The following is a 21,602-nucleotide window of genomic DNA, read 5'->3' as shown; positions in this document are numbered from 1 at the left end:
GAGATGTTTATGGGAGGGGTTTTACTTCCCTCTTGGAGGACCTGGCCTTACTTCACTCTGTTGGTGGAAGATGTAAGGGAGACTGTACCTTCAGCCAGGGCCCAATGCTGAGTTCCTACTCCTTGCAAAATCTTCTGATGATCTGCCCAATTGAGGGGCTCAGCCCTCTTTTACAACCAAATGGGCCACAGTGATTGGTGTAGGATAAGCCTACCTTAATGAGCCAATCCTAGGTCCCCACCAACTCCTGTATGCATGAGGTCATAACCAGAGTGCTTTTCAACAGAAAAGGTAAGGGGTTGAAAACATGTAAACAGGGTTCTCTGTGGTTCCTGATTAAAGCGGCATGTCTCCCTTGAAGCTGCAGCGAGAACAAGACTTTCTGTCTCCCGCAAACCACATTCTCGTACCTTCTGAATGGGGTCCCCCTGCAGGGGTTGCCTACTGTAAACACATAGTCTCAGACATGACTGGTCACTGCCTTTGATACGGAGAGGTGGTAGCTAGCTTCAGGTTGACACAGTGGATATCAAAGGTTGTTGGGGTTTCCTGTCTCTTTTGTTAGTCCTATGACCAGGCCCCCCATGGGCCTGTTTGAATTAACTCTGATTAGTATGCAAAGCTGCCACAAGCAGCTAACAAAGCACAGGGCTGATCCATGGAGCCTTTGTTAATTAGGCTGGCCATGGCAGGAGGAAGGTTTTACCTCCCCTTCTGAGATGCCTTGATGTACTTTTGGCTGTCATATCCCAACTAAATATGCATATATTTAGGCAAGTATTTTTTTTAAGCTAGCAATTCTTACAAATGAGAAACATTGCAATGATAATGGCCATCTTCCCAACAGGCAACACTGATGAAGAGGTCGCCTTTGTGATAGGAGCTGCTTATGGCCCTGGTCATGAAACATAACCAGAGCAGTGGGGGTGCATTAAGGGCCCCAGTTAACTCAACGGGTGAGCAGTGCATCAGCTACTTTTACCCCCCCCCTCCAATACGACAAATACTGCCAACCCACAAAAAATGGGGATCACAAATACTCACCCCACAGAAAAACCAGGGACCCGCAGGATCCTGCCCCTCTGCATTCACCCACTCTGCTACCACAGACCTGCTGAGATTAGTGGCACCAGAAGGGCAGTGCCACACCAAGAAGCTCTAACAACATTACTGCTGGTCTGCCGGGAGACTTCATGATGTTGTTAGAAGTTCTATGTATGGATTAGTAAAGATTTATTTTTTAGAGTTAAAATATCTCTACTTGCCTGATAAAAAAAACATTTGGGAGGCAGACTACTGTTGTACTCCCTAAAAATAGTTTACCCCCAACTTCAAAGAATAGAGAGCCAAATGCTCTCCTTCAAAATGGCGTCTAGATCCCCGATTACGCCCCTCGACAGAATCTCCTTAAAGTGGAACACTTGTGGCGTCTCAGCAGAGAGTCCGAGGACAGTATAACTCCCTTGTTGTATTTACTGAAAATATAAAGTGGGCGGAGGGGCTGAAAGCTATCCACGGGGGCAGCATATGCAGCGCACGAGGCATCCTCTCAGTCCAGAACAGGTCTGATGAGCCCTGGCATTGGTGTGAGCGGGTAGGAGTTGGGGAACCTTGCCAGCTCCAAACTACACAAAAGCACCCAGAGCCCATCCAGTTTACATAGTCTGTTTATGTAACTCAATCAAATCTCCTCTGTGTGGAATGGGTTTTCCTACCCCTCCTTTGCCTTCCCGGCCAGCTGTGGCTCCGCTGCGAAGGCAGACTTTAACCTAGCTCAGGTTTGATCCCTGGATCTGGCAGTGCGCCCAGGGCCAAGGGTGGTGGTGCCCGCTGATCAACACACCCGCCTCCCATGGACCCTTTCTCTTCGCCAGTCCGTGAAATAGCTGTGTGGGTTAATGTGCTTGCTGCAGAGTTCTGTGTTACACAACTTGCTGGCCACGGGTTCGAATCGCCCCCCCCAGGCTTACTCAGCCTTTTATCATTCAATGGGTTAGAAAACGGGTTCCGTTGAATTGTGTGGAGCCTCTGTTTTGTAAGGAAAAGGGAAAACTGTGTTTATCCGCGTGCTGTGTGTCCATAATGACACATACTGTCAAATCACTCGTGGTGAAAACATTGCACTGCTTAAGGGTTCACCTCTCCATTGTAAAAAGACCACTGACCGGGGAAGGAATTGGGACAAACAAGACCGAGCTGCCCTCTGGCAAAAACTGATTTACCGGAGCGCCGTTCCGCATAGAGCCGAGGCCCGCCATACCCAGTCTTCATTGCATGCGCAGAAGGAATTTGCGTCTAAATTTCTATTACATGCATGTTTGATACATTGGTGGTTTCTTATCTTCCCAGAATACATTTTGTTTGCAAAGCAGCCAGCATCCTATATTCAGGGCACCCACATTATTTGACCCTTAGCTCCGCCCCTCAGTTCAGGCCACACCACTTGCAATCCACCACGCGCAAATGAAGTGTGGGGGGAGTCACCCCCTCCCCCGGCACATTGTGACCCTTTCCAGCACTGCCGCTGACCAAAGCATAAATAACATGCCTTTGCATTTGGCCCAGTAATCCCTCTGCAAGACTTGCACTAGGCCACGTTTAGAGTTCATCCAACTGTAAAAATATCTCCAGTGAAAAGAGTGTCTGGGTGGTGTTTTGCGCTGTGTTTTTCTTCGTTTTGGCAGGAGTGTCTGGTTGCCCTCTCCAAACCCCTTGCTCCACATGTCTTGCGTGTTGCATTGCAACAGTTACAAATGCCTAGCCACCCAACAATATTCGCTCACCCTTAAAACTCCACAGCGCTAGGGCTAAGGGTGGCTTACCTTGTTGTGCTCCCTGGAGTCGCATAACAAAGGATTCTTGGAGGGTGCGGGACTCATCTGAGCCTTAGCTGGGTGGGCTTTGCTATGGTAAGCATTTGTCTGCATGATGTTCCTGTTAACCTCGTTCCCTTGAGCTCGGTGAATAGTTGTCCGTCCTCTCTGTCTGCACCCCATGTTTAGTTCAAGTAAAGGCTGCTCACACCCAAGAAGCATTAGTCGGAAACGGTCTTGCAAGTGCTGCTTTTTATTTAATGCTCTACCCTAGTCCCGATTTCTAAACAAATCCATCTTAGAGAATCCTCTCTGGGTTTTGACTTGAGTGTTTCTAGGGGATAAGAAATGTGTAGCGCCACGTGGCGCAGAATAAGGAGTGCGGGCTCTGCGCAGTAGTGCTTGCATATAAAAAAAAATCCAGTGGTCGAAGTGTAGGAAAAGAAGTAGTGGAACTATGTTCCCTGCTGGTCTGCCCCACTCCCCACAAACCCCATCGCTGAGCGCCCTCCCACACACATTCCAAACCCCAAAACAAACACACCTGCTATTTAAGGGAATGTTCAGTGTAGTGCACTGAAGTGCAAGCTTCAACTTCTTCCTACACTTTTATTTTAAAAATAAACCATTCCGGAACGGTTTCTTTTTAAAATAAAAGTATAGGAACAATGAAACTTATAAATAAAAAGTATAGGAGCACCTCTCCCGACCGCTCCCGCCCACTTCGACCTCTGAAAGAATTCTGGGAAACGCAGCTGAAGCTGGGTCAGGCCCTGCTGCACGTTTCAGGCCCCAAGGGACGCCGCTTGAACCTTGCCAGCGCAGAGGAAGAGTCTGGGACTCCTCTGGGCTGAGGGAATCTGCTTGCAGGGGTGGACTGGCCTATAGGGAACTCTGGAGATTTCCCGGTGGGCCTCTTTTGTGTGGCATTTCCACATTTTCTCATAGGAAAAGCATTGGGCTTGCTGAAAATGTGTCATATGGGGCCACTTTGAACATTATTTCCAGGGCCTCTTTTGGTCCCCAGTGATTATTTCCAGGGCCTCTTGGTTCCCAGTCCACCCCTGTCTGGTTGTTCTGTCATCCTCTCGGTGCCTACACCCATGGGTGGACTGGCCTGTTTGGGGAACTCTGGAGATTCCCCAGCAGGCCTCTGCACCCTGGGCCTCTTTTTGGGTGGTAACCTATTTGATTTCCAAATGTCCTCGTTGGGCTTCCTGAAAATGTGTAACATGAGTTCACTGTGACCATTATTTCCAGGGCCTCTTTTGGCTCCCAGTCCACCCCTGCCTACACCTGGTGGAAGGGGGCGGCTTTAGCCTTTTTCGGCTTAGAGGGCATGATAGTGCCAGCAGCGGACCCAAGGAGGCTGGCTGGTTCCCGCTATGCCCGCTTAGTAGGAGGGACCGTGACAGCATCGTGAAGAAACGGGCTACTCGCTCCTTGTCAGTTCAATGTGGCCTTGACGTCCACCCCCCCACCCTCTTGCCTCCCTGTGCGTGCAGTGGGGCAGCTGCTCCAGTGCCAGCTGTGGGCAGACTCTGCGCTATTCACAACTGCTGTACACAAGGGGCTTCTGTCTTTCTAATGCCCAGCTGTTGTCAAAGGCCCTTGCCAGCAACTGGCACTGAAAGAGCACACACGATTTCGCTGTTCATTGCTCCCACCCCTTGCAGAAATGGATCAGGCTAGTTATTGGCCGACACAGGCGTCGCCTCCTGGCACCCTGCTCGACAATTGACCCTGTGTATCTGACAAGTAGATGAGCCATTTCGCCGGGGTATTCGCTTGCGTCCTTCACAATAGAACGCCTGCTGCAGAGCTCTGTGGTTAATGTGCAGGCCACGGGTTCGAATCCCCACAGGGCTCCCTGGTCCGTCCCAAGAGAGCATTCGCTATATACTGTTTTCATTAACACTATATCAGTGCACGTCCCCTGGAGGCGAGGGGGCAGGCGGCAGGCTTGGGCAATGGGGGTGGCACGATGTAGATGGCGAGGTTCATACAAGGGCATTAGCACATGTGACCTAGGCAGCAGTGCTTTGAGGGTTGTAGTGAGGGTGGGCAAATGTCCTAGGAGAAGGAAATGTGTGTTGCTCAATTGTAGTGCTTTGTGCTGCTAGTCTCTTGGCTACTCTATGGTGGTGCTTGTGTCCTGCTGGGCACTAAGCGGGTCAGTGCCAGCACTGCGTGCTGCTAGATCTAGCACACTAAATCCCTATCCATGCCCCATTCCACCCAATCCCTATCCATGCCCCATTCCACCCAATCCCTATCCCTATCCATGCCCCATTCCACCCGATCCCTATCCCTATCCATGCCCCATTCCACCCGATCCCTATCCCTATCCATGCCCCATTCCACCCAATCCCTATCCCTATCCATGCCCCATTCCACCAAATCCCTATCCATGCCCCATTCCACCCGATCCCTATCCCTATCAAATCCCCATTCCACCCAATCCCTATCCATGCCCCATTCCACCCGATCCCTATCCATGCCCCATTCCACCCGATCCCGAACCCTATCAATGCCCCATTCCACCCGATCCCTATCAATGCCGCATTCCACTCCAATGCCTCTACGGCTATCCTATCGTCAGACCGCCCTTACGGCTAACACGTTCCAAGGTACCTCGCGTATACGAACACAGTAGTACCCATATCAGGATGCGGGTAACAAACCGGTGCGTAGGCAGCCTGTTTATTGTGCCGGTGGTACCTCAGTGGTAGTGCAGGTGGCGAGCCCGATGTGCTCACACGCTGCTGCTGCTGCTGCTGCGCAAATCGAGCGAGGGCTTCATTTCCCATCATGAGTTAATTCACTTGAATTCGAGTTTTGGTGAAAAAGGGAACTTGGTGAATTTTCCTCCGCACCCAGGCCCATTCCTTCCATCGGCTTCAGGGAGGAGGTGACGTGTGAAGTGAGTGTGTGCAGGATGAGCGAGGTCTACCGCTGCCAGGGGGAGTTGATGAATCAGCGGTAAGTGGGAACAGGAGGCCGCACTCGCAGTGGTGGAGAAGCTGATGAGTGTGTGGTAAGCTGGCGCATTGCATGCACCGGCACGCGCTGCCGGCAGAGGTGTGCATGCACGAGGTACTATGCCACACTGGAGGCGGTGATGAGTGTGCGGAATGTCTGTACAGGAGGTGGCGAGTGAGCGTGTGCAGGGTGTTGTGGGAGGTGTTAGGTGACGAGGAATTCTGCCGGCCAGTGTCTAGAGCGCTCCCTTCGTCTGTTTTTGCTAACCAATTGACCAAAATGATCTACTCTTTGCGTAGCCTTCAGCTGTGCAGAGTTTGCAAGACTCCGTGCCAGCTCTGCCGACATAACCAATCTTCCGAAGTGAACCTGTGAGGCAATCAAGCAATATTGTTCCACAGGCTTTAGAACCCGTACTTAGACGCTAAATCCAATCGGATTGAGCTCTAAAACAAGCGGAGCATTTATGAAGCAATGATCTGTTATGTAAATAGGCTTTTATACTGCGCCCAATCCCCACTAGTAGTGTGGCAGCATCTAGGCTTGTCTGTAACATGGCGTGCCGTGCCTCCGCCAAGGGGTATCCAGACCATAGTCTGCTGCAGAAAAGAAAATGAGCAAAGGGAAGATAGAGGATGGGAAACCTTGAAATAGATACTACAAAGAAAGGGAGGAATTAATTCAGCGCCGGTAGGTATGTTTTCGGATACCTTGCACGCATGTCGGTCCCCTTAGGTGGACTGTGGTTCTGGAAAAGAAAGGAGGGCGATGTGTCCTCAAGTGTTAAGATCATTGGGTTGTGTTTCCAAGGCAGATTTGGAGCATTGTAAGGTAGTACCAATGTAACGGTGGGCACGAGAGGGGCTTGAAAGCATTCTCTGGCAATCCCTGAAGTGTGGTTACTTATTTGCCTGGGCATCTCCATATGTTGCACTCCAGTGTTAATTTTGGGACTGCCAAGAGTGGCATAGTCCAGAATAGACGATGCATAGAGGTGAAATGGTGGGCGTAACTGAGGGTATAGCTATGCAGTGGTCAGCTAATACCATACAATTGAAAAAGCCTGTCATCTTGATTTCATATAGGCATACTGGTGTGTTCCCGTTACCTGTCCTGCTAGTTTTTAGTTAATTTACATTGAGATCGCATGGAGCCGTGCTTCAGAGTATGCTTTCAAAGTATAGTAATACGTACCCATCTATAGCGCGAACATATACCCCGAGTTCACTATGCAGCCTGTGTTCATTAGTGCAAAGGCAAATGTGCATATAGGGCACGCAGGGTAGGTCATTTTGGTCTCAGAGACAGGCTTTTAATTATTTCACAACGCCAGGGTTCAGTTGTGTGCCTGGTGTGTTGAAACCATGCTCCAGGGAACCCCCTTCTCTACTTGCTCCCTATGCCACAGTCGTCCAAGCTGGGTGGAACTATAGGCACTTTTAAATACGGGGGAGGGGTTGGACTGTGGTTCCTCTGGGAGCAAAGTCCTTGAATGTGCTTTCTGGGAGTTTGAGGCCTGCTAGGAACTTGGAGCAAAGTCCTTGAATGTGCTTTCTGGGAGTTTGAGGCCTGCTAGGAACTTTGAGGGTGGTTATGTTTGAGTGGAAGGCAGGATTCTTCTTGGGATGAGGCTGGGTTCCTCTGGGAGTTAATCTGCATACTCCACCTTGTCTACCCTTCTCAGCCTGGGCTGCAGTGACCACCTTCTGTTAATAGAGGGCAGCACAGAGCTCTTGGATCCAATAGGGCTGCTGAGTCTGCTTATCGGCTTACGTTTGCGGGTCTTCTTTGGGCATTTCAGTGCCACTCTTGTGTATAATTTGAGTGTTTTGTTGTGGAGTGCTACATGCTACCTTTTGGCTGCTTCAAAGCATTTGACATTAATGTGAAATTACATAGTATAACTTGACCTTATGCAGCCTAGCCTACTAGCATAACAGAACTGGCCTCATCTCCCCAAAAAATGAAATGAAGGGTGAATGAATACATACAAATTTGCTAAATGCCCTTAAAAACCAAAACCTTCAAATGTGGTTATATGATGCTGTTGGGAAAGTAGAATTAATTAAATAGGAACAACACAAAGGTGCAACAAGATTAGGTTTCGATGCAGCGAGAGGAACTGGAAGTCCAAATAAGGGTGTGGCTGGGGGTGCACCCACCTAAAAGGAAGGTGTAATGCAATGTAGTATGGCATTTCTGTAGCGCCTTTCCCCATTGGTAGGGCCTCAAAGCGCGGTAGGTGAATGCCCTTGGAGGACTGAAGTCCGAGGTATAAGTGATTATGTGCCAGCTAGACCGAATTTTTATCGTGGGACTTGGCTGCACTCTAACGGCAGAGGTGCTGTGCCGTGTGTCTTTTTAACATTTTGGACTTTTTTTCCGGCTAAATTCTCTCGTAAAAACACCCGAAGTAATGTCTGTCGATGATATGACATAGAACCTATATAACAACAGCATAGCAAACCTGAGGGAGCAGAGCCCAGCGAAGATGGCATCGGGTAGCATAGTACACCCACAAAGCAAAAACATGCCACCGCATGCCAGACAAATCTTAACATAACCCAGCATAATGACCCCCGCAAAGGCAGCATCGCCTAAATAAGATATTAGGGTGAGAGACACACACACACCTCTCCAGACTCAAAGGAAGAAAAGTGTGGGCAGTTTTGGAAGCAGAAGCATGCCTCATCATTTGAAAGAAATGCTTGCTTGCTTGGGGATGAAAATAAATACATTTTAATACAATTAAAATAAAGTGCCTGATTCATAAAGCTGCATCAAACAAGGGGTATTGGTGCCACGTGGGGATGGTGTTTGGTTTACTTGGCTGCCGTTGTAGGAACATTTGTTTATTTACTTATTTTTTCACTGGTATAGTGCAACAAGCCCTGGGGCATATAGACGCTTTTCTTAAGAGATTTGTTACAGTATTTGTTAATTGTAGCTTGCAGAGGTTCCACAAGGCTCGCATGGGTGTTCAGTTACTTACAGATTCATAGAACGTTACATGGCTAGCATATAAACAGCGGTTGCATATGGTACTGGACAGTTGCGTTGCTTAATACAGTACAGTGATTGCATATGTCTGCATAAGAGCTTCTCTGCGCGCCACACAATCACGAGAAGGGTAACGTCCGAGTTGAGAAGTTGCTCGTTTAGGCAGTGTTGCATGGATCTGAGACATCAGGGTGACCACACTTTAAATGATTGGGACTGCTCAGAGACCAGGTGCCAGGACCGAACCGGTCCTTCATCCCAGCTGAGCCCTGGCACCAAGCACTGGACACAACCTTTCACTCTCAAGCCAACGCGTGTTCATGGCCTCTAAACCTTCGCTACCTCTGAAGGTTTGCCCATAGCCAAGCCCTCCCTTTGGATGGCCTGGGAATTTGGGCCACCAAGGTAACCATGCTTTGTGTCCTTTGGGGGGATTAGAGCTTTAGAATTTGGGCTGAATAACTGAACAGATGACCCCCAAACTTCAAGTTGGGTGGACAGTTGGGCCATGGAGGTCCTCTTCACTTCCAGGACGCATTTGCCAGGTCCGCAAGGATGATGTGGGACCATGAACTCAGTGATTCTGGAGCAGAGGGATTGACTTTAGGGTCAGTAGTGTCAAACGGAGCTAAAACCACATCCAGCGCCCTGGGCACTTTAACTTGTGCACCATATTGCACTGTTACTTAAAGTGAAGCCAGTGGTTATGATTAATTGAAAACCTTCCAGTCATTGCTCTTCAGGTCTGGTTAAGTCACCTGAGCGGGGGTGGGGGGGCCCAAACTTGCAGTGCCTAAACTTGCAGTGCCTAGAGACTCAAGTTGCATCTCCCCAATGATGCTCAGTGAGGCTGAAACATGCCGGAGGTTGTTTTTACTCTTGCGCAGGAGGGATGTGACCTAGCAGTTTGGACTGGACTGCCCCTTTTTTGGGTGGCGACCAAGCCGGATTTTCATATGGCCTTTTCCCTTCTGTAATGGCTTGAGTTGGCAGATGGAAACAAACAATGGTCTAGAGCAGTGCAATGGGTGAGGATGTATTCAAAATGCTCACGCCATCACTTATGCCCATGCCGGAAGGAAGCTAAGGGGCAAACCTACAGCATGGGTAGAAGTACACACCAACACCAGGCTTCAATACAGTACCTGGGCAAAGTAAACAGCAGAGTCCCTCTTAAGCGTCCATGCACAAGAGAATACCCAACCCATCTATACCACCTCCTACACCTACCAGAATGCAGAGCTGGCAGGGCCAGGGTAGTTTCCCATGCAGAGGCGTGCATAGAGACAACATAGTATGCAGTGACATGCAGTGGGGTCCACTGGATATTCAGAGACCTTCGAAAGACCTTTATTACCCTGGTGGACCTTCACAAAAGCCTAGCAGGATATGCCTCAGAAGAGTAGCCACGAGCTTGCCCTCGGAGGGATAGGCTGCTGTGTCCCCTTAAACATTACATGGGCATCTGCTGCCCACTGTAGGTGTGCACATGCCCGTATTGCTCTCCACAGGCACACAAACAAGCACTTCCACTCTTCGCAGTGGTGCACAAACACAAACTGCCCTTCACAGCCACGCAAGATAGAAATTGCCATCTGTGTCTCCCAAATGCACCCAGGTGGGTACTGCTCTGTAGCGGTGTGGCCAAATTGGAGGTGGCTCTTGCTGACATGGCCAGGCATATACTGCCTCCCCCCCCCGCAGGCACGCCCAGGCAGGCTTCCCCTTGTAGGCATGCCAAGGCATTATCTGCCCCTTGAAGTCCTGGTGGAGCGGGGAGAAACTCGTCCTCGCTAGTAGGCATTGCTCTCCCCTAGAATTGCCAAGTCTGTAATAACATGCCATCGGTGTGACCATGCCGAGACGGGCCTTCAGAGGGTGAGTGGACCCGTTTCATGATTGTGCCGCTTTTTAGAGGCGAGTACAGGCAGAAGTTACCTAGGATGGTTGTGGTCTCCCAGATTCAGTCACATTGCATGATGGTACAAGTAGTGAGACATGCCTTTTTTATTTTGTTAGTAGCTTCTTGAAAGAGTGCAGCGTTGAGTCCCAGCCTCCCCGTTTGTGGCACTGGTAGCCCAACATGCCCACTTGTATTGTAGCTGGTGCATTGTTTGAGTGTGTGGTGTTAAATAGTCTTCAACAGTCATTGACTGGCTCTCGTTTTCTTTTTCAGTGAAGGGGTCTTTAAATGCCCTGAGGACCAGCTGCCACTGGACTACGCCAAGGTAGGTCTTGAATGCCATTCTTGTACCTTCTGTACCTCTTGGGAACAATTTATGGGGAGTGGTGTATGTCCAAAAAGGGGGAAAAGGTGCTGCAATCACACGTTGTTCCCTATCAGTACCACTGCAAAATGGCCGACACGATCACTCTGGGTGAACATGAGATTGTCCCTGCATTCAAGTGGTTATCTGTTCTCATCCAACCCAGCGTAAGCCTTCCAGGTTTGGCCATTTTAAGGCCATATCCCCTCGGGGAAGGCCTTCCAGGTCCAGTGATCGACTTTTCTAATCTGGCGCAAGGCAGGCGTGCCACGTAGGGCCCAGTCATAAGGCTCCCTGGGCAGGCCCAAGATGGAGCCCCCTGACACCAGGAGGCTCCATGGGCCCAGGACAAGCCCAACATGGAGGCCCCGTCATCGTAAAGCTCCCTCGGCTCTGAGCAAGTCTAAAATGGACGCCCTGTGACCAGAAGTCTCCTGGGCTTCCTAGGCAGGCCCAAGATGTAGCCCCCTGACACCAAGAGACTGCATGGGCCCAGGGCAAGCCTGAGGTCTAAAATGGACGCCCTGTGACCAGAAGTCTCGCGGGCTCGAGGGCAGGCCCAACACAGAGGCATTAGTCACTGGGGGCTTCATTGGCCACAGGCATGAAAGGGAGGCTCTGGTCTTCAAGTATCTATCTGTTCTAATCCAGGCCCGCCGTGGAGGCCCTGTGCCAAAGCAAGCCTGCTTCCAAGGGATCGCTGTGCTGTCGCGGCATTTTAACAAAGCGCTTTCTGTCCCGGCCCTGCATGTAGGGGCATGCGGGAAAAAATAGCTCCTATCCTGCGAAAGACCTGGGGAAGTGGGGGCGTTTTGTGACACGGAAACCCTAAAAAAAAAAAAAAGAGTTTAGAGCTCAACCTCTTGCTGTGGAGTAATTGTTTTCAAGGGACTCTGTTCCTTGTTTTGGGGCGGGGGTGCCCGCCTCGCTTTAGCATGCACATGGATCGGGCGGGGGCTGGGGGGGGCATGCTTGTGATACATGGGGAATTCGTTGATGCAAGAGGGGAAGCGTGCGCGTGTGTAGAGAAGGGAAGGATTGGACCTCAAGGCTACCTTTTTAGATCTTGGCGTTTAGGGCACAGGGGTCAAGCCAAGAAATGTGCATATCAAGGAGCCCTCTGAAAAAAGTAGGGGGACGTCTGAAATAAACGGGGGGACTCCGTCCACCTGCGTGTACCCTGTCAGGACTTCAGTGTTCTGGGCAAACCTCGGAATTTGGAGGCCCAGGTACCCTTGCGAGCCTCTGGTATGGTGCACCCTGCCCCCACCTGTCTACCCCAGGCAGTTGCGTCCCATGGCACCCGTCCAGTCCTCGGTGCCAGCGATACTCTCCGAGGGAGACTCGTGCCGGCTGAAAGCAGCTGCGGATTAAGGGCCTTTTGTGTGAGGAACCGGTCATGCTGGTGGAAGGAGCTCTTGTGCTTGTGTGTGTGTGGGGGGGGGGGGGGATTTAATGGGGGACTAGTAGTGTGGTTGTGTTGAACACTGAACCTCACCGACCACTGGGCACAGCAGCGGCGACGGCACACGTTTAGCGTTTGAGTGACACCGAACGCCCCCCATTCCCGAAACCCTTTGTCATCTATTCACGCACTGACATTCTTCGGGGGCCACGCCCCCTTCTGCGTTCTCTCTCTCTCTCCAACCTTTATCCCATGTCCCGAGTACTGGACCCTGCCTTTTCTAGCTTTTGCAGCCCCATCCTTTCCGGGCCCTGGCGACTTATTCTCAACATCCTTCTGGGGCTGGGCGCTGCCTTGTGAATTGCTCTCTGCGCTCCCTGTTCTGCGCCAGACACGTAAGCCGTTTGCGCTCTACAAATAATTAAAAAAAAACTTCCAGCTGCCCAATAAGTGGGCCGCCTGTATCCCGTGCAGCCAATGGGCAGGCTGCGCTCGCCTGCGGCTGCTAGATTTAAAGGTAAACAAGGACGCGAAGGCGTGTTCCTGCTTCTAAATCGGGCCTGTGTTCAAAGGACACCTCTGTGAGCTGGCTCTCGCCGCCTCGAGCCACCTGCCCCTCCCTCTTGGCACACTCCCAAATCCTCCTGTTAGCATTGTTCGCTTCTCCTCTACCTGCCCCCACCACTACCACCAGGTGTGCCCATTGCTACAGGATTTCGTTTTTTCTTTCACGCTATCTTCCCTGTACTCTCCCTGCCAGTGCCAGCTCGTCCCACCGTTACCTGCTGCCCCACCCCAATGTCTACTCTTCAGTTTGCTGCGTGATCTCTTCCCTACCTGCTGCCCCCTTATGCAATTCCCTCGAATGCCCATGCTCTCTCCTCTGATGTCCGCTCTCTACCCTCTGATGTCCTCTTCCACTGATGACTGCAGCCTCTCCCCTGCTGTCACATCTCTTACCTTCTAGTACCCAGCATTTGCCTCGAATCCCCCCCTCTCTGTTTCTCTAATGCCCGGTCTCTCATTTGATATGTAACCTCTGACCATTTCACTTTAGCTGCGGCCCTCTCCACTGCTTGCTTGCTCTCTGTCTCTGTCTGTCTCTCTCTCTCTCCTACCTGCACACGCCCATTTCCTTCAGGCTTTGTGTTGAGCACTCGCGCCACTCCATCCACCTTTTTCTCTCTTGCGCTCTTGTTTCCTTCTTGCTTTGTCGCCTACCTACTCTCCATTTTGTTTCCTGCTCAGTCTCCATTTTGTCGAGCCTTGCTCTGCCTGTTCTGGGCTCTCGCTGCACTCTTCCCATTTCTTCTACCTGTTCATCTCCCCTTTTGTTCCTGTCGTCCCTACTATTCAGCTGGGACAGTGCCTTGTCCCATCTGTGACCTCAAGTCTCCGATCTGGACTTGAATTTCTCGCCTGCCCTGCAATGTCTGCATTTTCTCCTTTGCTTCCTGCCCTTGTCCCTCCCCGCTCTTTCTCGTACCCTTCACTTGTAACGTAATCTCCACTCCTCTTCTTATTCCCACCCCGAACTACGTCTGTGCTGAAAGGTGACCACCTGTTCTGGGACTACTGGTTCCGATGGCCTGTCGGGCATCAGAGTCTGACCACTGATCTTTTATCCCTGTATTGTCGAGTGCTAGCTGGCCCTTAATCCCATTCGCATTGGCCTATAAACCAAGAAGCCCAGTAAATATGTGAGTAATCCATGGATTGGGACAATTATAAAGCACCTCTACCAGTTGCTTTATGGACCCTCAATCTAATTGTTTCCAGTATGCGGCAAAACTCTTAGCAATGGCCCCTGTCAAATCTTTTTGGAGCTCCCAAAAGCACGAAAACCACAAGGCACTTTCCCCACATCCTAACCCACACACCTCTTTCAGCTCCAACGGAGTGAGCAGGCAAATGAAAGCAGTGCGTGGTATGAATCCAGTGACATGACCCACTTGGAGATTTACGACCCCACTTGAACAATTCGAAATCAACATAGACGGTTTCTGTGATAAAACTATCAGCTAACTTGCAAGCAAACACTGTTATTTACACAATTCATGGATCGCAAAAATCCACTAGCCCACTGGCATTGGTGAGAAGATTTTATGAAGGGCGGGTACCATTTGCATAGTACTTGAGCTTGCTGTGTGTACGGGGATGTTTGAAACTTTTATATGACATTTACTGCAAACTGTGAGCAGTAAATGTCAAATAAAGTTTCACTGTCACTGTGCATGGCTGGCCTTTGGGTGGCAGCATTGCACCAAGTACAAAGTGTGCTTATGGTGGTGAGCACAATGTTACAGAAAGCGCTGTTAAATATTTTGTCGCCCGTTACTATTGGGTGAATGTGAATGTTGTCAACCGTGGAACTCGCCATGCAGGTTTAGTGGGATTTTCAAGAATTGGTGAGACCTGCAATTGGAAGGAAGTGTGCACCTCAATAAACATACCATCACTTCATCTGATGTGGAAAACCGGATGGGATACAAGTCAGAGATCAAGAATCAAAGGTCCAAATTAAAGGGACTCATAAAAAAAGTCAACTTCAATTAACTATTTGCCACTAATGAAGGTTGGGATGAAAATGGTATTTATACAAATAACACGATTCTTAGGCGTTTTATTAGCAACAAATTGACTTCAAAACACTTAAAATTCCCCAAGGAAATAAAAATGCCAAAACTCCTTTTACTTTCACCAGTCAAATAGCTGAAGGAGGAAAACTCATCAAAAAGTAGTCTGTATACGCAAGTTGAAGTGCATACTAAATTACCCTAGGGATTGCAATCTGTTCTCTAAATGAAGTTGTCTCATTTAAGTCTTGCAAATCCATGTCAGGTTTTAAGGCAATAAGAAGTGTACTTCAGTTCCCTGGGGATTATTTCTCCGCAAACCAGGTTTGCGCAGACTTTGAAATCCGCAATCCTTGGTAGGAAGTGGAGGGTGCTCAACCTCTTGCAAATTCTTGATTCTTCGATGTCCGATCAGTCTTGATGCAACACTTGTCCAGCAGAAGCAGGGTGGTTGCTGGCGTCCGTCTTCTACTGTGTCCTGTCCTGGAAGGAGTCGACCCTTCCAGATGTGGCCTCACGTAGTGGACCATTATCGGGGAAGAGCAAAGGCAGGTGTTGCCAGAGGAAGGATGGGATTGTCGGTGGCTGACCGACGATCCCCGAAAGCTGTGACATCGGGCACTCGCATTCCCAGGGCTCCAGATAAGATTATAAAGAGAGTACTTGACTCCCTAATTTTGTTAAGTAGGAAGTGGACTTTTTTTTGGGGCGGGGATAAAATTGTTAATTCCCTATGGCGTTATTTCTAGATGACTGGAAATATATTTAAATTCCAATAGATTTTTTTTTTGTAATCTATACTTATTTGTGCCTAATAATGAAAAGATGCATTTAACCTTAAAGTTCCTCTTCAGAGCAGGCAGTAATAATATCGGAGCTCCTTTGTTGGCATCATGGTTTGAAGCCTATCCGTGGACCTCTCTGGGTTGAAGCCGGCTGCTGGCTCCTATGTGCATTTGGGAGTATTTTCCTATTTATAGGGAGTAAAAAGGGGCGGGTACGTTGCTGATCTGTATATTCCTTTCACCTTATGCCCACTGTACAAACCTGTGCAGAAGCTGCAGACTGCCAAACACAAAAACTCACTGAGGGCTCATTTCAACATGACAGGGAGCCCCCCCCCCCCAACCCCCTCCCCTTTTTGCTTAAAGCAGAAATCAGTCTGGGGCCCCCAGGAGGTTGCATACATTATAATGGAGACAAATGCAGCCGGGAAATTAATAGCCGCCAATTGTCATGAGATGGCCAACTAGCAGGGAGCTGAAACACTGAACGCCCACTGATTATCACCTCATCTTTTAACACCAGTTTCTCCACATCTGCCACTTGCTGACAAAGAATGATGTATAGCTTTTCAGTGGGCATTTCATGTTTCAGCTTCCTGCTGGCTGGCTGGCCGTCTCGTGATAATCAGAGGCTATTAACGCCCTGGTGTTTTTCTTTGCTTTAAATGTGCCCTTTTCAGCTCTCTCGTTATTTGCTGGAGCCCTTCAGGTCATCTCTTCCAAGTCCTGGGCTGAAGGGCTCCAGCAAACGAATCTTGTAAAGCGAGCACTGCAAATCACACATTGAAAGCAGCAGAACTAAAATAATATAGAAGGGAATCTACTGCTGCATTAGAAGACTGCTGACTGGCAATTTGAAAGGCCCCGACACCGCCATTTTTACTGGCCGCGTGAGGCAAACTGGGCTGCGTCTGATCCCATAAGTCACCTATAACCCCACCCTTTAACATGCAGGACCTTAAGGGCCAAGAGGCAGCAGAAAATGAAAATGCAGCACTATAGAAAGACCCAGTAACAAAACACAACGCCCTCTTTTGCTTACTCGTGCACAAGAGCATTGTGCATACGAATCGTGCTATTAAATCAGCACATGCGATGAATGAATGTTTAAAAACAAAACTGCAAAGTTATTGAAGTTTAGGCCGCCCTTGTACTCAGCATCTTGCCCTGTTCGCTGTGTGCAGTCTAGCTATGTGCAGTGTGCTCCCGGCTGGAGAGACCACCATCCTTGGTGCAAAAAAAAGCAAGACTTGTGTAATGTTAAAGGACAATTATACCGTGCACTATCACCGTAGTGGTCCCCTGGTGCTCTGGCGGATCTGGAAGAAAGGGGGGTGGGTTAGACCGCATTAGCAGGACAAAGTTTGGAGAGAGAGCAAGGGAGCTGTGATGGGCTGTTGGCAGCTTCAGTTCAGTTAACATCGTTCGCTGAGGTTTTTGGTGTCTTATCCGATCGGAGTCCATTGTGTGCGGTTGTGGAAGGCTCTGTGCGATGTGTTTCTTGTTGCAGTGTGGTGAAGTGTGTGCGGGTTGCTGCGGTTTAAGAGGTATGGTTGTGTTTAGTTAGGGTTTGAGAGGGGCAAGGTTTTAGTAGAGTTGGTTATTGGCATTGTTCTCTGGTGAAACTCACATCCATCTTGTGTGTCTTTTGAGATTTAGACAAAAGGTCTTCCTTAGAGTGATCTAGTTTCAGCATGACAAATGGAAGGTGGTCATGCTCCTGAGCGCATGTGTGTGGTCCGAGCCTTCAGCCCTAGCCAAACACGTTTGAAGTCAACACCAATAGAGTGCCATTAGCAGAAGCCAGGCCAAACCCCTCACCGGTCCTCAATTGACCCATCCCAGCCCCTGCCTCCGCAACTGCCCCAAGGGCACCACCGAACACCCCACTCTAGCACTGTGCACAGACTGTGACCGGCGGTGCTCCACTTATTCACACATGGGCAGTGCTTTGTGGCAGAAAATGTTATAACGATTGTTGACATGGTTTGCATGTAATCATCTTCAATGTTAATCTTCTCATAGTTTGTAATTAGTTTGAATACAAATGTGTTGGTAAAACCTATTATTTTTAACTACAGCGATCAACAATATAGCATAGCCTTGTTAGTGTGCAGTATCTTTCAGTGCAAGGGTCTGCAACCTTTGGCTCTCCAATGTTGTGGGTTAAAACTGCGGATTGGACGGCCAGGGGATCATCGGAGTCGTAGTTCAAAACATCTGGAGAGACACCGTTTTTAGACCTTATTTCCCCATGTTTTTCCGTGGTATCTTGTTTCGTATGTTTGACCTTTTGATGTCTTCCTATTTTCCATGCATGCTTTTACCCCTTGTCGATTTCTGGCGTCTGCTCCCATGTCTAATCAATGATATCTTATCAAATAATTTTAAATCTTCTGACTTTTCCCACTCAACCCATTTTGTCTCTCCCTCTATCCATGTTTCTTGTTCTATAATGCCCCAAACTATGGCCTTACTATTGTCCACGTCCCATGTCTGACCGCAATGTCTTCATTTATCCGATGTGCGACTGCTGACGTTCGACTACTGGTGCCTTCTCGCGCTTTCCATGTGGGCCAGATGTTCGCTTTTTGTTCTACGTTCGGCCTCTCTGCGGCTGACGGCATCTTATGTTGAAGTTTGCCGATGTCTGACCACGGAGATCTTCTTTTGTTTTTTCATCAGATTTACCCGGACCCGGATTTGGAGGCACAGGTGCTGGGTTTGACCATCCGCTGCATCCACAGTGAGGAGGGATGCCGGTGGAGCGGGCAGGTCAAGCAGCTTCAGGTAACTGCAGCAGGCAGAGCAAAGCCAGTGGTTTTCTAGTGCCTGCACATCAGGAGGAATTACATGTGGTACAATTGTATACACCTGTTCCCAAGCAAATACAGCATGCATGCATGCATATGCATTCTCTCTCTCTCTCTCTCTCTCTCTTCCCTCTCCCCCTCCCCCCGACGGCGAGACCATCTACCATTTCGACCACTCAAATCTAAGCACTACGTGCACACCTTTTTTCCAGACCCATCACCCGGCTAATTGCCCGCTACTCATGTGCTCTGTCTTCTCATGGCCCCAATAAATGACTTGCCACTTATATGCCACTGTCTCGCGTACGCCTTGCTTCTCAGGTGCATCTGAACACATGCAGCTTCAATGTCATCCCATGCCCAAACCGCTGCGGCACGAAGCTGAGTCGCCGGGACCTGCCCGACCATCTGCAGCACGACTGCTCCAAGCGCCGCGTCAAGTGCGAGTTCTGCGGCAGCGACTTCAGTGGCGAGGCCCACGAGGTAAGCGGGGTCTATCTGCAGTGGGTGATGTAGAGGGGAGAAGGTGGGCAGCGATGGCTGCCAGCATGGGCAGGCGTCTTGGAGCCTTTGGAGAGTCAATGCTCCATCTCAGAAGTTTCAGGTGCTGATCCCGGGTGCAATCTCTCTCCATAGAACCACCAAGGCATCTGCCCTCAGGAGAGCATCTACTGCGAGAACAAGTGCGGCGCCCGCATGATGAGACGCCTGCTGTCCCAGCACTCGCTGGCAGAGTGCCCCAAGCGCACGCAGCCTTGCAGCTACTGCTCCAAGGAGTTTGTCTTTGACACCATCCAGGTAAGCGCAGATCTCCCCACCACGCGCTCATCTTTTGTGGGTTTTGACATTTGAATGTTGGCGCTTTCCATCCAACTGGTGATGGCCAGCAGCTATGTTTGCAGCCAGCTTCGCTTTAGCTCTCTCGCTTTGTCTCTTTCACTCATGGGCACTGAATTGAACTCTGTTTGTATGTCTCTCTCTCTCTCACTTAATGTAACATACCTCACTCTGCAAGTTGGACTACCATTTCTCGCCGAGTTCCTTTGTCATTATAGCCATTCCTTGTCATTTTTCCCCCCAACTCTCCCCTCCTACCCCTTTCCACTTTAACTGCATCCCACTTCTGACTTTTCTTTGGTAGTTCCATGCACTGCCCCAGAGAGTTCTTGACTCTAGTCTTATTTCTGGTGTCTAGACAAACGTCTCATTGACTGGCGGGATGTCCGAAAAAAGACCCATCACTCTCCCTGCTATGTTCATGAAGGCATGTTGTGTTCACTTGGGCAAAATTTAAGGGTAAAAATAAAACCGTCTCTTAATAACTTCAAATAATGCATTTAAGTAATTGTAATGGGTTATGTATAACGCGCTTAATACCCAGAGGTTTCTAAGCGCAGACCCAGGGATCGAACCTTTGATGCTCCGCATCATCTTGCTTCCAAGACGAGCCTGTTGCCCTTGAGCTATCCTCCCGAGTACAAAAAGGCTGCTTTAAGCAAGTAATCCTACGGTAGCAGAAATAGTTAGTTACTCTGGGAGCTACAGCCAAGACTACACCTGAAGTCACCTTACTGATGGGGTTTCATGCACATGTAATGCTTCCGTGATCCTGATGGTAGAGTATGGTGGACTGGCGCGCCACATGGACCAGACGCATGCTACCTATAGGCCCAGTGAGCATATCCGACACCAGGGGTAGGTAGCCTGCAGCTCTTCAGAAACTTTTGGCCTACAACTCAACGCCGAAACAATGCTTCCTTGAGCCCATTATGAAGAGTATAGGAGCAGATGGGGAGGTGGCCTGAGGGCAGCAGTTTGAGAGGAGGAAGCCCAACATTTGAGCTAAAGGGCCAGGGAATACCTGAGCTACACAAGTATCACCAGTGAGGTCGGGCAGTAGGATGATGCTTCAGGGTAGGGTTGATGGAGCCTGTGTCTACAAATGCACGTGCCCCCGCCCCCTAAGATTTCTTAAAATGCCTTATGGAAATGCTATGTTATGGTTCATGATTTGGAAACATACACAACTTTTCTGTGTGCAGGTGATTTATTCTGCGCTCTGCTTTAAAAGTTTCCCATTAAATGCCAAAAAAGCATCTGCGTGAAAATGGTGCATTTGCAATGTGCAAGAAAGGCAAAAGAAAAAAAGCTTGTTCCAAAAGCATTTTGTCATAACTTCAAAAATGTAAGTTATTACAAAATCGAGCATATTCGCTTATTCCAGTAATCAAAAATGTATTTGATCAAACCTAAACATTCATAGTTAAGAAAACATTTTGTTGACTAATAAGCATACTAAAACACAATGGAAAAATCATTTTTTTTATTTCAAATCACTAATTTCAACTCATTTTACTTTGTGTTCAAATATGATTACAGTTAAACATTGTATTATACCAGCCATATATGGTCTTCTAGAGCAAACATATTGTTGATAATCATCCTTGTCTAGGCTTGGAAGGGTGACATGCATGTTTCTGCATGCACTGCGGTTCAGTAGCCCACACCTTCTTCAGGACAATGGTATTTTGAAGAAGAGAGAAGCATTGTCATAAATGTGGCTATTAATGTTATGTTATCTTGCATTTGTATAGCGCCTCCTGCCATAGGTTATGGTGTTGAAGCATTAATGAGAAAAAATTAAATTCTAAAACTATAGACCTGAAAATACAAAAATCAGTAAACTAGATGTGACTAAAAAAGAATGAACAGTACACTTGTAAGAATATTGTCCTGGTGAAGGCGTGATCTGTTCAACCATATTATATGCTGAAACGTGCATGTCACTCTTCCAAGTCTAGGCACAGATGGTTACCAGCAATATTTTTGCTCTATGGGGCTGAAGCACGATAATGTTTTGTAAAACCATCTGTTTTTACTGTAACCCTCTTTGACCACAAACTAAAGAGGAGTTTGAATTAGTGGTTTGAAAAGAATGGATTTTTCCTTTCCATGTTTATA

The 21,602-nt window shown here is 48.9% G+C and overlaps 1 protein-coding gene across 1 annotated transcript in view; it reads left to right on the top strand.

Annotated features, from left to right (window-relative positions):
* The window catches only part of TRAF4 (TNF receptor associated factor 4), a 69,197-nt gene that overhangs the window by 38,799 nt on the left and 8,796 nt on the right, over positions 1-21,602 (top strand). The window contains exons 2-5 of the mRNA XM_069615311.1: positions 10,972-11,023; positions 18,514-18,618; positions 18,963-19,124; positions 19,278-19,439. Of these exons, the coding sequence (XP_069471412.1) occupies positions 10,972-11,023; positions 18,514-18,618; positions 18,963-19,124; positions 19,278-19,439 (481 nt within the window). The remainder of the gene's footprint in view (positions 1-10,971; positions 11,024-18,513; positions 18,619-18,962; positions 19,125-19,277; positions 19,440-21,602) is intronic.

Source organism: Ambystoma mexicanum, chromosome 9 (genome assembly GCF_040938575.1).
Source record: "Ambystoma mexicanum isolate Mex_15411 chromosome 9, UKY_AmexF1_1, whole genome shotgun sequence".
NCBI lineage: Eukaryota > Metazoa > Chordata > Amphibia > Caudata > Ambystomatidae > Ambystoma > Ambystoma mexicanum.
The sequence above is the reverse complement of the archived record's forward strand: the minus strand, read 5'-3'. Positions and strand labels throughout refer to the sequence as shown.